This window comes from Equus asinus, chromosome 24, assembly GCF_041296235.1.
Source record: "Equus asinus isolate D_3611 breed Donkey chromosome 24, EquAss-T2T_v2, whole genome shotgun sequence".
Lineage (NCBI taxonomy): Eukaryota > Metazoa > Chordata > Mammalia > Perissodactyla > Equidae > Equus > Equus asinus.
This window is the reverse complement of record NC_091813.1, coordinates 43759031-43772921: the sequence shown is the minus strand read 5'-3', so window position 1 is coordinate 43772921 and position 13891 is coordinate 43759031. Positions and strand designations below refer to the sequence as shown.

The following is a 13891-nucleotide window of genomic DNA, read 5'->3' as shown; positions in this document are numbered from 1 at the left end:
TCTTACCAAGGGGTTTACTGACGATTAAATGGTATAAAGCAATAAAGGTCTTAGCCTACTGCCTGGCCGAAGAAAATAGTGGTGAACTGGTGGTTATAAACATTAGCTCTGGGTTGGGTAGGTCACCATCTCTTCTGGCTTGGGGAATCTCCATCTGCAAAATGGGCGCAGTCTAGTTAGCAGTCTTTTAATAGGCAACATACTCTGCAAAAAGACCGTACAACAAAACCCCTCACCATCCTCCCCTCCTGCGCCGGCCTGTTCTGAATGACCCTTGTTTCCAAAATGTGGGGGCTGGAGGAACGGATCCAGAACCTAAGGAAACATTATCAACCGGGGAAATTAAAAGGCGAGAGGGCAGGACAAGGTGAGGTACGTATGGGAAAGAGGGGGAGGCAAGAAGGAAGCCTCAGCTTTGCTCCGAAGGGCTGCAACCCCAGTCACCGGCAGGTGCAAGCCCGCGCCCACTCCTCGGCCCAGAAGCCTTCCCTGGGACCCCATAAACCAACCCAGAGGACCCGCAGTGGCAGGCTGGGAAAGGAAGCGGAGGAGGAAGTGGGTGGGACTCTAGGGCTAGAGGCGGGGCCCTGGAGGCCGCTCTGTCGGCGCTCGGGGGGCAGGGCTGTGGAGTACGGGGCGGGGTTAAGGGCGGGACCTCGCAGAGATCCACCGCTGCCCGCGCCACGTCTCCCTTAGCGAGCGTGTTGGAGAGAGGCGGGGGAGGAAAAACCGAGCGGGGCGGGAACTATCTGTTCTCGCGACAGCTGGCGAGGGCAGCGGCGGCGGCGGCGGCGGCGTGTCGGGGAGAGTAGCGTGGGGGCGGGGAGGCGAGGCGGCGGCGGCGTCGGAGCTACGCCACACGGGGTCGGAACGCTGGGAGCCAGAGCGCGGAGCGGGGTCGTGGCGGCGGCGGTGAGAAGAGGGAGGCGGAGGTGGGGGCGCCATGGCGGGGCAGCAGTTCCAGTACGATGACAGCGGGAACACCTTCTTCTACTTCCTCACCTCCTTCGTGGGGCTCATCGTGATCCCGGCCACATACTACCTCTGGCCCCGAGACCAGAATGCCGGTGAGTCCCGCCAGCAGCTGCCCGCCGACCCGCGCAGGCCCCGCTGGCCTCTTCGGGCCGCGCCGCTCCCGCGCGCTCCGGCCCAGCCCAGCGCGCCGCGTCCCGGGTGATACCGCCTGCACGGCCGGGCCTCGCGTCCCGGCGTCCGCCGCTGGCGGGGCCCGGGCTCGCCGTGTTCCCCTCGGTGCCTCTCGGGGCGCTGGTCCACCCCCTTCATTGTCCTCCTCGGGAGTTTCGCTTCGCACCCTCTCCCCATTGTTCTGGACGCTCCTTGCAGCCGCCTCCTGCCCCTTTGTCTTCTCTGCCCCTGGTTTCATTGGGTATTTTTCTTTATGGAGGGAGCAGGATGGAATGGGGAGGATGGCAATGGGGAGGTGAGAGAAGAGTTGGCCGAACGTGCAGGCACAACTCTGAGCCTCCAAGCCCCGGTCCTCGTCCCCCCGCACCCCCGTTTCCCGGTTGCAGCTGTCGTTACAGATGTTTCGGGCACCGTCAGAGCTGGGTGGCATGTTCAGGACTCCGACTGAGCTCACCAGCCGCCCCTCCCCCGTCCCTTCCCCCGGTGCTTTTTCATGTGTTCACTCACGCAGTGGGGGTTGGAGGCAATGCCATTATTCCCCTTAGCAAAAATAGGCTTTTCTCTATTTCCTTTTCTTTGGAGTTTCCTGTTTATGGCGGAAAAAGTGCAAGTATGAAGGATTAAATCTTGTAGGCAGTTCATCTTGTAGCTAGTTGTGAGGTAGCAGGTCCATTTGCTTTTAGTTTTGAGTCTTTTTCACATTAAAAACGTCGGATTAGAACACAGACTAATATAGATTCTTTTCAAGGCGTTTTATGTTTGGGTAATGTTTGGATTCCATTGGCTGCACTCTGTTAGGACATATGGCAGGTGATATTCTTAAAGCTGTGGAGCTGCAAGGCCCTAGTAGGTTGTTTATGGGAGCGTTCACAGTGACTATTACTCGGTTTTGAGTATTAACGTTTAGGGAAAGCTTTCTGTTTCACAAGAGCTATGCTGACTTGATTAAATATCTTCTCGAGTGTGGTTGAGGTCCAGGTTGTCCAGGTTATATAGTGTACTTTGGGAAAATTATTGAACAGTGAAGCGTTGAATCAGTTCAGAACTTAATGCTGTAAGACTGACTCAGTGCTTTGTACAATTCTTGAGTTAAAAATAATGAAACTGAATTAAATTGAATTTAGGATAAATAGTAAAAAGAGTTCCATCTTTTTGTACATTTGACAAGTTTAAATATTCATTAGATGCAAAAATCTGCCCATGGTGACTTTTTTTCTCATTCAGTAAATAGTGAAAATTGGATTTTGGACTGTTGTGTCTTTTTCTAAGTGTGTTCAAATTGTCTGGGTTCTTTGGATAGTGGTTGTAATATAAGTGATGAAGTCTTGATACCGTAATGACCTCTCTTATCTGCAAAACTTGGGATACTCTGGTAATTTTATTTCGAGTTAAAAGAGTGCCCTTTTCAGTAAAGTAGTTTATTTTCACTTATCACCCATTCGTGCATGCACTTGGTTGTGTGGAAGATGAAAGGGTGTTGGGAGAGTAGATAGATTTGGTTAGAATGTGTTTTGAGAAGCTGCCTTGATTTCAGAAATTAGTCATTTTGATCTACACTGCGTTTTTTAAATGTGATAGTGTCATGTTTTCGTGGTGGGTTTTGTGTCATAAAATTTGCCTGCTAACTTATATCATAGGCAAGTTATACTTGAGCCCCGCCAGCACATAGTTAGTGGAGGGAATTAATATTGACTATTTATGTCATAGACTTCAGATGTTACTTTATTTAATCTCCTTAAAAATACAATGAAGTAGCTTCTATTATCATCATCTCCATCCTGGCGTGAAGAAACTGGAGTTGAGAGAGCTTTAGTAACTTTCCTGTGTGGTGGAGCCTGGTCTGCTTAGTTTCGGAGACCTCTGTTGTTTCCAGATTGCTAGATAGAAAGTTGGGTGTTGATATGCCCCTTCTCTGCATCTGGCGCTCTGCTTCATACTTGCCTTAATCAGTAAATATGCACATGTTGGTGTATTTGTTTGATCTTGATCAAAATTGCATTATAAAAATTAAGGTGGATACTTAAATGCTAGTCTAATCATCATGAAAACACCACTTGGACTTTCTTTTTGTGTATCTACCATAATGACTTGAGTTATTTCTTTAGTATTACAGTGGTATTAAAAGAATGTTTTTTATCCTAGTGACTTTTTTCTGAAGCCCACTTGCAACGTCTTGAACATCGAAGAGAAATCGTGAATTAGAGGTTCACCCAAGGCTCTGGAAAAGAAAGTTTTTTCAGATGTTTGCAGCAAAATAGTTTGATGACTTGTACTGACAGGAGGCTACTTGTAATCCTTATCTCATTTAAAAAAAAGTTATATTTTGCTGTTGGAATGTTAATTTATTTGATTATTGGTGCTGTTTTAGACCCTCGAGGGCCTGTTAGGGTAGAAACACTGTACCGTCTTTCTAAAATCTGAAAAATTCTGCAGTATGTTTGTCCTCAGGGGATTTGAACAAAGAATGTGGACCTGTAGTAGTATTTTTGAATAACACAGCAGGATATTTTAACGTTTGATTCTGAAGCTTATTTTATTTAGCTTTCTTGTGAAACCATAAGTAGCCAAATACAAAAATATAAGCATCTTGAGTTTGAATTTCAGAGTTATTATGGAAATGTTGACTTTTCAGGGATATCCTCTGTATGAAGGCATGAAAAGACTTTCTTTGCTAGCAATTTTACACCCTTAAGTAAACCTTCAGTTTAAGAAATGGTTAGTTTTTTAAAAAGATGACACATTTGGGGCTTTGAGTTTCAAGGTTGATAGTTGTTTCATTGTTGCTCTTTTGGAATTATTGGGCTCTAGAGTCCATCAGAAAGCATAGTGCCATTTCAGAGATTGTAAAATCTAGAACTTGAAAGATACAAATAGCTTGGTTGTTGGCAAATTTGACGTGTTAATTGAAGTTTCTTTGTTACCCAAAACATTATCAGTGGAATCCTTTTGCCTTGATTTTTGTCTAATCTATTGGGCTAAATGCGCTTATAATTAATACCCCTTTTAGTAGTTGAGGGGTCCTCTTTATCTTAACCCTTACTCTCTTGGTGGTTTGCAAATTGGCTGAATAAGATGACTGACTACTTTTTCAGACCATTATGGACAAAAGCTCTGTATGAGGTAATAACATGGAGGATTTAGATTTTCTTGGAATAGTGATTCTCAATCCTGGCTACACATTAGAATCACTTGGGGAGCTTTTAAAAACACTTAGACCTGTCCCCAGATATTCTGATTTAATTGGTCTGGAGTGGGTGCTTGTGTATTGGTTTTTTAAAAGGTCCCTATGTGATTGTAAGTTGTAGCTAGGTTTGAGAAGTGCTACTAAGAGGAGAACTTCTTAGTAGTGGTCTTTGCTGGAGTTTTCATTTTAGGAGGTGGTGTATTGTGATATGTGCTCTTTGCTAAAAAAAAACAAAGAACAACCCTCTAATGTCTTAGCCTTTTTGTTTTACGAAACTAAGAAGCACTTACTGTAGAATAGTGCTGTAAAGTTCTTGTAGTTGAAAACCGAATATTTTTGTTAAAGCAACTTAAATAGTACGGATTTACAGTGATATTTGATGAAAGAAAATAACTGTTTGTAATTACTAGAATTTCAAATCAAAAGCATGCTTTTATTCTTCCCATAGGTTAAGGATTATAGATCCTTTGATTTGAGATAAAATATAGTAGTACTTTTTCCAAGTTTTTGTTTGTCTTTTGACTCCTTGACCTTACTTTTTCAAAACTTACTTGACCTTACTCCTTGATCTTACTTTTCCAAAACTGCCTGGTTTTGAAGTCTGGATCTGCTGCCTACTAACTCTGTAATCTTAGGGAAAATTATTTAGCTTCTGTGTGTTTTAGTTTACTCATCTGTAAGTAGAGACGGTAGTTACCTGTTTCATAGAATTAAAGTGAGGATTAAACAAATATATGTAAAGTGTTTAGAACAGTGTCTGGCACGTAGTGGGGCTGTTAGCTTCTACCAGTTTTGCTGGTTATGTAGGCTTTCTGGAACAATTTGATTTAGTAGTTAAGTTTGAGTACTTAACTCAAAAAAAATCGTCTGAGTGATTCCCGCCCCCATTATTTGAAAGGATTAATGAAACTTTTAAAAAAAGTTATATTTCTTTGTTCTTTGCTTGCTCCCTCTCAAACAGTGTACAAATGATTCAGCTTTCTGACTTGGGAATGTTAGTGGGAGTCCACTTTTAGTGCTTAGTGTAGAAAGAAAACTCTGAATTTGAAAAGTTAGAAGTTTTGAAGTTCCAACCTAGTCCCTATTTACTTATTTCTAAACTCTCAGCCTCATTTTCTAGGGGTAAGTATAACCTGCTGTATGTACCCAAGAAGTGATTATGAGAAGCAAAACACTAAGTGCATGTAAACATTCTTGAAGAACTAAACCTACTGTAGCAGTTCCTTCATTTCATTTAGCAAATATTTATAGTGTTAACTTTGTGCTAGATGCTGCTTTTAGGTGATGGGTGAGATTTTTAAGTGCATATAACTTTTTTCTTAGTAAGTTGCGCATACCCAAGGAGAAAAGCAGAAAGAAACAGAACAAAAATTGCTTGTAGTTCCGTCACCCAAATCACCCACAGGTGACTCAACATTTTGGTGTGTGCAGCCCTTTTTTCCCCAGTAGGGATGACTTTAGATGTAGTCCCTCCTCTTGTGGGGGAAGGCCCCACATCCCTCTCCAGTCTGAGACAGGTAATTGTGATGTTAACATCCCAGCTTTCTGCCATTCATTGAAAGTTTACTAGCCTCAAGGTGGATAGTGCTGAATGCCTGTTAGCACTTTGAGCTAGACTTGTGTATTATCCCAGTTTTATTAATGAGAAAACAGCCCTGGAGGAGGTAACCAACTTGCCTAAAGCCATGTCCATACTAGGTGGAAGATGGGGTGTTGGATCCAAATCTGTATTATGCCAGAGCTTCTGTTAGCCACTATTCTGTGCTGCCTCCTGTAATTAATATAACATTATACTGAGTGTTAAAGTGGCAAGTGGAAAGTGCTGTTTGAGCACAGAGGAAGGAGTGAATAATTCTGTTTTGGGATTTGGGTGTTTCATGTAAGAGGAGGTGATTTGAGATACGTCTTAAAAGGTAAGTGGGAGAAGTGCATTCCAGATGTAGGGGAAAGCATATGCAAAAGCGTGGAGATGTTCAGTAAATGGCAAGATTTAAGATGATTGGCACTTAGGAGCAAATCAGTTATTTTAGGAAGTTTATACCTTACCCTGTAAGTTACTGGGTAAACAATGGAGGTTTTTAAGTAGGGTAATAACATGCTCAGTTTTGCTTTTGTGGAGCATTGTGTGGAGAATGGTTTGGTGAAAGAGGGTGAGGTGAGAGGTGGTGATATCAGGCTGGGTGGGGGAAAACTAGATGAGAAGGAGTACATTTCAGAGGCTTCTTAGTCCATTAAGATGTCAGAATGTAAGGGAATGGGCAGATGAGAAAGAGATTCTAAGATAGCTTGGGCTATTTATGGAATATAAGTACTGTGGAGGGAATGAGAGAGGGGAGTGCAAATTTTGAATTTTCACTCATTTCTGTCTTTACTTATTTCTCTCCCTCTTAAAAGCTGTTTGGTGATTGGCCTAATAATAACCTATTAACTTTTATCAGTTTTGGAATTGAGTGCAGGGAAAAGATGGAGATGAACATTTTTATTTAAAATGAAATGTTGTCCTTATCTATTGATTTAATTTATCTAGCTGATTTCTAATTATAGTAGAGTTGATTATCTCAGTCTCTTGTTGAGTGGATTTTTTTTTAAAGAACTGGGTAGTATCAGTTTTGTGTTCAAAGGAGTATATTTTATGAATGTTCATAATTAATTTAGAGCATATAGTCTTCCTAAGACTTTAGATCTTGAAGGGATATTAGATGTCTGAGAAATTTGAGTCGTTTTAAAATAGTCATTTCCGGGCCCTGCCCCGTGGCCGAGTGGTTAAGTTCTTCACATGCTCTGCTTCGGCGACCCAGGGTTCCACTGGTTCCGATCCTGGGTGCGGACATGGCACTGCTCATCAGGCCACGTTGAGGCAGCATTCCACATAGCACAACTAGAAGGACCCACAACTAAAATATACAACTATGTACTGGGAGGATTTGCAGAAAAAAAAAAAAAAAAGATTGGCACAGTTGTTAGCTCAGGTGCCAATATTTAAAAACAAAAGATTAAAAAAAAAATAGTCATTTCTTCTGTGTTCTATCCTGACAAGAAGGTATCAGACATGTAGCATATACACACTTAAGTCCTGCACAGAAGCAGCTACCAGCTGGGAACTTGGCAGTATGAATTATAGTACGGCATGTGGGCTTTATGAATGCGACAACAAGCTTGGATTAGTAAATGCCTTATGTACAATTGTTTTTAAAGGTCATGTTGCATACTTGCTTGATCTGGAGAACCTGAAAAACAAAGACAGGGTTATTTTCATTTTCTCAGATGTTTGTTCCCTTCCTTATACTTTTATTCAGACGTAAAGAAGGTCAAAACAAATAACGTATCCATATTGTACTCAGACTTCCTTTTAAAAAAATGTTTCCTATTACCAGACTTTTGATGAGAAATGTTGTTACACCATCTCACCATCACATTGTTTCTTTGAAAGGTGTTGTTCATTCTCTTAAAAAGATGTTACTTATACTTTGGAATTGTGTTTGTGTCAGTGTGTATGAAGGAATTTTCTCATGTAGACTCCAAATCTTTCTGGGTTTAGATTTTTGCCTGTTTAGTTAAATGTTAGTTATTGATTGAGCACATTCATTGTTTGCCTGTACTAGGAGCAGCAGACAATACAAAGATGAATGCAGTGTAAATATAGTGGAGTTTGTAATCTGGGTGGGGTGGGAGGATTAGGATTAGACCCATACACGAATTATTCTATCTAGAGGCCAACAAAGGAAATATAAGAGAAGTGAAAACAAGTGCTGTGGAAGTTAGCTGGATAAAGTATTTGCATGTAGTTGTGGATGACAGTGGAGGGCTAGGAGTCAGGGAAGTCTCTTCAGAGTAGGTCGATTTTGACTGGATTGTTAAAGGATGAGAAAGATTTAATGGGTGGAGTGGTGGGTGAGGGTGGTGGAAAGAAATCCCATGAGCAGAAGTATAGTGGCTGGAAAGCATGGGATGTGTTCAAAGTGCAGATCAGATCAGTTGTAGCAGACTTCAGAGACTGAAAAAATGTGAGAAAAGGCCAGAAAAGTTTATTTAAGTCATATGGAGAACATGTATGCCCAGCTGAAGAGTTTTTATATGATTTGGTTGACTGTATGTCATTTTTGGATATTTTAGCAACTGTACTATATGCAAGTTAGTGTAATAACATCTCAAAGAATGAGAAGGAACAGAGATTAAGCAGCAGACAGGAAATACTGTGGATCTGAACAGTGATGGTGGCATTAGGAAGCTAAGAGACACACTTGAGATACTACGGAGGTAGAATCTTTTCCTTTTTTTAAAGAATTTGTAGTTTTAGCCATTTTAAATGTACAATTCAGTAGCATTAATTACATTCACAGTGTTGTGCAACCATCACCACTACCTTTTTCCAAAATTTTTCTTTACCCTAAACAAACTCCAGCTGTTGAGCAGTAACTCCCCTTTCTCCCTTTCCTCCAGCCCCTGGTAAACTCTTATCTACTTTTGGTCTCTAAATTTGCCTATTCTAGCTATTTCATATAAGTGGAGTCATATAGTAATTGCCCTTTTGTGTCTAGCTTATTTCATTTAGCGTAATGTTTTCAAGATTCATCCATGTTGTAGCACCATGTATCAGAACTTCCTTCTTTACGAATGGGTGAATAATATTCCATTGTAGGGATGTGTACCACATTTTTAGCTGTTCATCTGTTGATGCACAGTTGGGTTGTTTCCACCATTAGTCTATTGTGTATAATGCTGCAAGGAACACTGGCATACAATATCTGAGTCCTCATTTTCAGTTCTTTTGGTTGTATTCCTAGGACTGGAATTGCTGGGTCATATGGTAGTTCTGTGTTTAGCTTTTTGAGGAACTGCCAGACTTTTTTATAGTGGCGGCACCATTTTACATTCCTACCAGCAATGTATGTGGGTTCCAGTTTCTGCACATCCTCTTCAACACTTATTTTCAGTTTTTAAAAAATTATAGCCATCATAGTAGGTGTGAAGTGGTGTTTCATTATGGTTTTGATTTGCATGTTTCTGATGGCTAATAATGTTCAGCATCTTTCATGTGCTTATTGACCTTTTGTATATCTTTGGAGAAATGTGCATTCAAATCCTTTGCCCATTTTTAAATTGGGTTGTTTATCTTTTTCTTGTTGAGTTGTAGGAGTTCTTCATATATTCTAGATGTGAATCCCTAATTAGATATGTGGTTTGCAGATATTTTCTCCCATTCTGTAGATTGTGTTTTCACTTTCTTGATTATATCCTTCGATGCACAAAAGTTTTTAATTTTGAAGTCCAGTTGAACTGTTTTTTCTCTTATTGCTGTGTTTTGTTGTCATATCTAAGAATCCATTGGCAAATCCATGGACATGAAAATTTACCCCCTTGTTTTCTCTTAAGAGAATTATGTTTTTAGCTCTTATATTTAGGTCTGATTTATTTTGGGTTAATTTTTGTATGTGATGTGAGGTAGAACTCCAACTTCATTCTTTTCCACGTGGAAATCCAGTAGTCCCAGCACTATTTGTTGAAGAGACTGTTCTTTCTCCATTGAATGGACTTGGCACCCTTGTTAAAAATCAGTTGGCTCTAGGTGTATGGGTAGAAGCTATTTTTATAGGATATTCAGTAAGTTATCCTTATGAGCATGCTGTAGCAGTGAGGACATCAGAATGTTAGAATTCCTCAAAGCTCAGTCCTTGACTTCTTTTCCATCTGCGCTTACTCCTTTGGTGTAGTCTCATCCTATCTCATGGCTGTAAATGTCATCTATATGATGAGGATTCCCAAATTTATATTTCCAGTCTAGAACTCTTTTTTGAACTCCAGACTTGTGTATATATAAGTGCCCAGTCCACGTTTCCATTTGGATATCTGTAGAATCTTAACATACACAAAACTGGTGTGATTTCTGTCTCACCTCTCTTCAACATCTTGACCCGCAGTCTTCTCCGTCTCAGTTAATCACAGTGGCCTCTTCAGCCGTTCAGGCAAGAAGTCTTGGGGTTATTCTCTACTCAATTCTTTATCTCCTACTCTACTTCCAGACTGTTAGCATGTCCTGTTGGCTCTACCTTCAAATTATATCCCGTCTGACCATTTCTCATTACTCCACCATCACTACCATCCTGGTTTATTGCCTGGTTGTCATTAGCCTCTTAACTAGTCTTTGTTTCTACTCTTGCTGTTTGCAGTCTATTTTCAAAATAGTACCAGAGTGATCCTCTTAGATGAGAAGCCAGCAGTTGTCACTCTTCTGCTCAGAACCTTTTAAGGCTCTCCTCTCTCAATCACAATAGGAGCTCAAGTCTTGAGAGTGTTCTGTAAAGACCTTCATGATCTCTTTGATCTTATTAGTACCCTTCCTCTTGCTATTTCCATTCTAGCCACACTAGCCTATCTGCTGTTCTTAGAGCACACGAGGCACGCTCCTTCCTTCAGACCTTTACTGTTGCTGCTCTGTTTGCTGAGGCTTTTACTTTAGATAGTAGCCACACTTCTACCGCCCTCATCTCCTTTATGTCCTTGCTCAAATGCCATCTTTTCAGTGATGCCTCTAATACTGGCTGTTGAAGAATGGTGGTGCCATTCATGCAAACTGCTGAAAAGAATTTATAGTCCTATTTCCTTTTTTAGAAAGGAGCTATAAAAATGTTAAAAATTTTAAATGTAGCAATTCCATTTCTGGGACTCTGGTGTAAGGATATAGTTCTAAATACTTACAAGACCAAAGAAAGATACTGTGATATTGTGATTTATAAGTATATATTTAGTCATTCATATGGTCTTCCTCTACAGTTCCTGGCTCACACCTCCCCAAACCCTTGGAATTTCCTAAGTGTTCAAAGTCATAAAGATGTCTTTTGTTATGTGAGTGAGATGACTTTTGGGAGTCAAAAACGTCAGGATTGGGGCCTGTTGCCTGGAGAACGAACCATGTGATTAGAGGGTTGGAACTTTCAGAGAGGGGCTAGAGATTGAGTTCATTTGCCAGTGGCCATTGAGTTAATCAATCACGCCTATGTAATGAAGCCTCCATAAAACCCCAGAGGGACACTTTGGAGAGCTTCTGGATTAGTGAAGACGTGGCGATTTGGGGAGAGTGGCGTGCCCAGAGAGGACATGGAAGTTCCTTGCCCTTTCTCTATACCTTGCCTTACACGTCTCTTCCATTTGGCTCTTCTGAGTTACATCTTTTTATAATAAACTGGTAATCCAGTAAGTAAAATGTTTCTCAGTTGTCTGTGCCACTCTAGCAAATTAATCAAAAGAGGGGGTCAGTGGAACCCCCAGTCTGTAGGTGGTTGGTCAGAAGCACAGGTGATAACCTGGGCTTTCGACTGACATCTGAAGTGGCGTGGCAGTACAGTTTTGTCGAACTGAGCTCTCAACCTGTGGAGTTTTATGCCGTCTCTGGTAGACAGTGTCAGAATTGAGTTGAATTCTCTGACAGCCAGCTGGTGTTCTGAGAATTGCTTCTTGGAAGTGAGTGTGGGGGGACCCTTCCCCTCCATGTTGCAAATTGAGTCTCAGAACACCAAAAAATTCAAAACAATTTATGTCTAATTGTAGGATGGTAGGTATATTATGGTGTCCTTATTCATTTGGTTATTAGTAGTAATTAAGTGATGTTTTTAATGAATTTCCAAGCATGGGAGATGTTTAGAGATTAAAAAATTAAAAACTACAGGTAATGTGATCTTAACACAAACTTAAGCTTTTTGTGTTTGTATCTCAATTTGTAAATGGTACATGATAGAGTGCTACCTTAAATTAACTTTTGTATGTCCTGTTCCTTCTCCTGCTCTCTGAGAAACTCTATCACTTGGGCAACTGCTGCATTGGGGAAAAGTAGTAGGTGTCATCAGTATGGTGGAAGTGTCCTTGAGGGCTGTGACTGAGGCAGTCCCACAGCCCTCTAATTGAGGGAAACTCATTGCCCCTAGAAGTTAGTTGCTGAAGCTTCCTTGTTCACAAAGATCTCTCCCCTAAGTATGTACCTTCAACCTTGCCAAGTCCCCTTTCTTCCTTCCCCTTTCCCAAATACTCTCCTAAAGAGGACTAAAAAGGAAACATTAAATTGCTATTAGTGATTATCATCTGGTTGTTGGAATGGTGAATGTTTTCTTCTTTCTGCTTTATCTATAAGCTGAGTTTTCTGTACGGATTTGTATTAACGTCTAAAAACTAATTTAAACAGTCTCTGGCTAGATTGGCTGTTATCTTGAGCAAGACATTCTATGTACCTCTTATCTCTAGAGGCCTTTTCAGTTCCCTGAACTTTTTTTACTTTGGGGTATGTAGTGTTTAAGGTCCCAGTGGGACATACATCCTTGAAGGTGTTTTAAGTTGTCTTTTCTTTTTAAAAGCTAGCAAGCTAGCATTTCTTTAACAGTACTTGAGTTTTTCTATTTTTGTCTTGTTTTGTCTCTTTTAGAGGTAATTACCCTTTGACCTGGGCTGTGGATTATCACTATAAGCTTAAGGTGAAAAGAAAAACAAGAGAGAGGTAATGGTAGAGGATTGGATGAAGAGTGAAGTAGCTAACAGGGTAGATGTGTTATTGGCAGATGAGATGGCAGGGTAAAAAGGACCCTTTGATAGGATTTTAGGTCATATTTGAGACTATGCTAAGGAGCATCTTTCTCCAACTCACTTGGAGCATACTATAATTTGTTTAGAATCCTGCACTATCTTGCACCTCTAGTTTGAGAAATGCAACTTGAAATGAATCATTTTACCATTGAGAATCCCCTTCTTGCCTTAGTAATACCTTCTGGCTTAGAGACAGATGGCTCATAAAAAATTCCTGTGTCCTACAGATATGAAGGATGGATGTTTGCTTTTCTTTTGGACCTGGACACTTCTATAGCAAATGAAACTAAAACAAAAAAAAACTGTCTTGCCACTTTTTCTCCAAAATTTATGTGTTGTTTTGCCTTGTCCCACACTCTTCAGTATTGAAGTCCTTGCAGCAGTTTGATTTGTAGCACTTTTTTTTTGGTCTGTAAACTTCTATTTCACCAGACTTTTTGTTACGGATGTCATCTATTCTAAAGATTGGCCCTGAGCTAACATCTGTTGCCAGTCTCTTTTTTCTTTTCTTCTTCTGCCCCGCAAAGCCCCCCAGTACATAGCTGTATATTCTAGTTGTAGGTCCTTCTAGTTCTGCTATGTGGGACGCTGCCTCAGCGTGGCTTGATGAGCGGTGCCATGTCTGCCCAGGATCTGAACCGGCGAAACCCTGGGCCGCTGAAGTGGAGCGTGCAAACTTAACCACTCGGTCATGGGGCCAGCCCGCTAGAGGTCTCACCTGTTCAGTTTGTTTTTAGCTGCTCCTTGTTCTTAAATTTTTTGACTCGGATTTCTTCATGTTACATTTTCTGCTTTGGACATATAATCAGGATAGGTGTGTTAAGTTAATGAGAACAGGGACACAGTATATTTTAGCTGCTTTTGAGAATTGTTTAGGCGATCTAGTTATTCTTTTTAGGGGAAGGCAGTTAAAGTGAATAAGTGCATAGGCCTGTGAATTTACACCTGGGCACAAGTCCCATCTCTGTTCTTTAATGATTATTTGCTATTCCA

The 13891-nt window shown here is 41.0% G+C and overlaps 1 protein-coding gene across 1 annotated transcript in view; it reads left to right on the top strand.

Moving 5' to 3' along the window:
- Positions 1-569: 569 nt before the first annotated feature.
- Positions 570-13891, top strand: part of SEC63 (SEC63 homolog, protein translocation regulator) — a 68734-nt gene continuing 55412 nt past the window's right edge. The window contains exon 1 of the mRNA XM_014868356.3: positions 570-1067. Within this exon, the coding sequence (XP_014723842.1) occupies positions 944-1067 (124 nt within the window). The 5' untranslated portion in view covers positions 570-943. The remainder of the gene's footprint in view (positions 1068-13891) is intronic.